This window comes from Prosopis cineraria, unplaced genomic scaffold (assembly GCF_029017545.1).
Source record: "Prosopis cineraria cultivar Desert tree isolate PC_DT_omini unplaced genomic scaffold, ASM2901754v1 PC8, whole genome shotgun sequence".
NCBI lineage: Eukaryota > Viridiplantae > Streptophyta > Magnoliopsida > Fabales > Fabaceae > Prosopis > Prosopis cineraria.
Window position 1 is genome coordinate 6063226 of NW_026555339.1, and position 2746 is coordinate 6065971.

The window sequence follows — 2746 nt, forward strand, 5'->3', positions numbered from 1 at the left end:
AAGAATATCAAAATTTCAAGTGCAAACTTGTGAATTGCTATTGAATTCTTGTGATTTTAATAAAAAAAATAGTGGATCTTAGAACAAAAATTGAAAATAGCAATTGATATTTGAATTAAGAGAAATTTGGTCATTTAAATTAATTCTTTAATGACATAAAAATTCCTAAGAATTTCAGGTGAATGATAGCATTTTGAGGGACCAAAATGTCATTTATATAATTCAAAAAAAATTATTATTATTTTTTCAATTAATAAATTATCCACTTTTATATAATTATAGTAAGGTGATTAATTAGACCTGACTAGCTTGTAATACGATGGGAAGGAATATATTTTAATCATTTTGGCATTTTTTCCATGCTATGATGAAGCCTAGAAATTACTAGGTGAGCAATATGGAGCTTGGGGCTGGCATTAAGTACCCACATGCCATTAAATTATGGGCCTTTCCCTTTTGACCAAATTATATTAATCTTAATATTAATATTAGTAATATTTAATTTGAAATATAAAATATAAAACAAATCACACCGTTTGTGAATGCTGATTTTCCAATATATATTATATTAATTCTACGAACTTGTTACATATGTCTTATGGCTAGCTAGTAGACTAGTGAACTGTATATATACAATAACGCACCACAAATTTGACCAGACCTTGAGGGGATCTTTCTCACCACTAGAGTGCAAAATTTAATTTTTCAAATAAATCAATTATGATATATGTGTGCGTCTATTACAAACTGAAGCGTATGGGTTTAGTTTTTTCATGAAATATTTCTCGCTCGTCCTGGTACACGAAAAGTAAATAAAACAGAGAATTTCAATAATGGAGTTATGTAAGGATTTAATTTTAAACGAAGAAATTCATTGAAAATATATTTTAATAGGAAATGACTAAAATGCCCTTCCCTTTTTTAGCAAGTTATGTTAGGATTTTAACAAATACATTTCATGTTTTAACAAACTAACGATATTAAATATGTAAAAGATATTGATAACAAGTTCCATTAATAAATTCACAAGACAAGTTGTGTTAGGATATTAGCAAGTCTGCTTTATATTATAACAAATTAATATAACTGAATAGGTAAAATGTATTGTCAAAAAATTAAGAAGTAAGAATTTAGATTTTTAATATTTAGTGTAAAATATTCATAAAAAATAATATTTTATTTAAAATATTCAAATTTTAATTTTTCTTTTAATTTTATAACTTTAGTTACTTTGAAAAATTATAATTGAAAGGCTAATTTTGTTTTCTTTCTATCCATACCACACCTCATCCTTACTATATGATCTAGCCTCAAGTTACTGACTTTAAGTGTTTGTACTTGAAATTGCAAGACGGATCTAAATCTAATTAATATTGTTTAGGAAGAGTAATTCGTTGACTCTCCCCTAAAGAAGTTGACAAAACTTAAAAGGATAGTTTGTCAACCGACACATTATATATAAATATATATATATTGAAACATATATTATGACAAAATTAACTCTAATTAAGTCGTAGATAAATGGATTAACTCATTTTTAAACTCCTTTTAATTCCTGGGAACTGGTTATTATTAATTATTAATGTATAAATACATGGAAGTTTTTATCGTGGTTGACGTTGATAAATATATATACACTAGCAAGTTTAGCTTGATTTTTTTTTTTAAAAAACAGAGCAAGTAGCTTGATTCAATGAGTCTTATAATAAATACATGGCTTCCGTGTCTGGCGCGCTGGCACGTCCACATTAATTTACCAACTGTGGACCAATTAAATGACAAATTTATATTCCAACCGCGCACGGCGCACGTATAAATATGTGTGTAAATGACAAATTTATATTCCAACCGCGCACGGCGCACGTATAAATGTGTGTGTGTGTGTGTGTGTGTGTGTGAAACCCATCGAACACTTTATAGTCAAGCACAAAGCCCAACCAAGACGGGCTTGATTATAAGTTTTGCTTGTGCCAAGCAGCATCAACGCTTTATCAAGCATGAAGGTGAGACCAATGATAATTTTGTGTATGTTTGTTTATAGTTTTGTATTCGTCAAACGAGAGGTGCATAAATAACTGAACTTTGAGTTTTAATACATTGCAGCGGAAGATAGTTATACAGGTGCCCCTGAGCTGTGAGAGTTGCAGAAGCAAGGCCCTGAAAATCGCGTCAAAGGCTACAGGTGATTCTTGCATGGATGAAGTAAATTCTTTTCAGTTCGATCTAGGATTATCAATTGGTATATAATAATTCATGCAAGACATGGCACAAAAAATCTAGTTCTTTCTTGAGTTTTCGTAAACATTGTACTTGTATATCTGGTATGTATATTCAGCTGGACAGACTTATTGTTTAGAATCATTTGTGAACATTATGCATGCAGGTCGGGTGAATTCGGTGGCGCTAGAAGGAGCAGATAGGGATCGAGTGGTGGTGGTCGGAGAAGATGTGGATTCGGTGTGTTTGGCTAAGGATTTGAGGAAGAAGTTCGGCCATGCCACCATTGTAAGTGTAGAAGAAGTGAAAGAGAAGAAAGAAGAAAAAAAGAAGAGAAGAAGAAGAGAAGGAAGAGAAGAAGCCTCAGGAATTGCCTTGCTGTTATTATAGGCCTCCTTGTCCCCCTTGCCCCCCCTACGTTGTTTGTGAATACCCTATTGACAATAGTAGTTGCACCGTCATGTGATTGGAGAGATCAGATTCAGATAACTTTCTCTTATATTATGAGTGTCAACGTAATTGAGTCCAA

General features: G+C 31.5%; 1 protein-coding gene across 1 annotated transcript; it reads left to right on the forward strand.

Moving 5' to 3' along the window:
- Nucleotides 1–1906: 1906 nt before the first annotated feature.
- Nucleotides 1907–2541, forward strand: LOC129318367 (disease resistance protein Pik-1-like; the record flags this gene model as incomplete). Its single annotated transcript, XM_054963090.1, has 3 exons — nt 1907–2003; nt 2104–2182; nt 2384–2541. Coding segments are annotated over exons 1-3 (243 nt in total), but the record flags the coding sequence as incomplete, so codon positions are not given.
- Between the last annotated feature and the right edge of the window lie 205 nt (nt 2542–2746).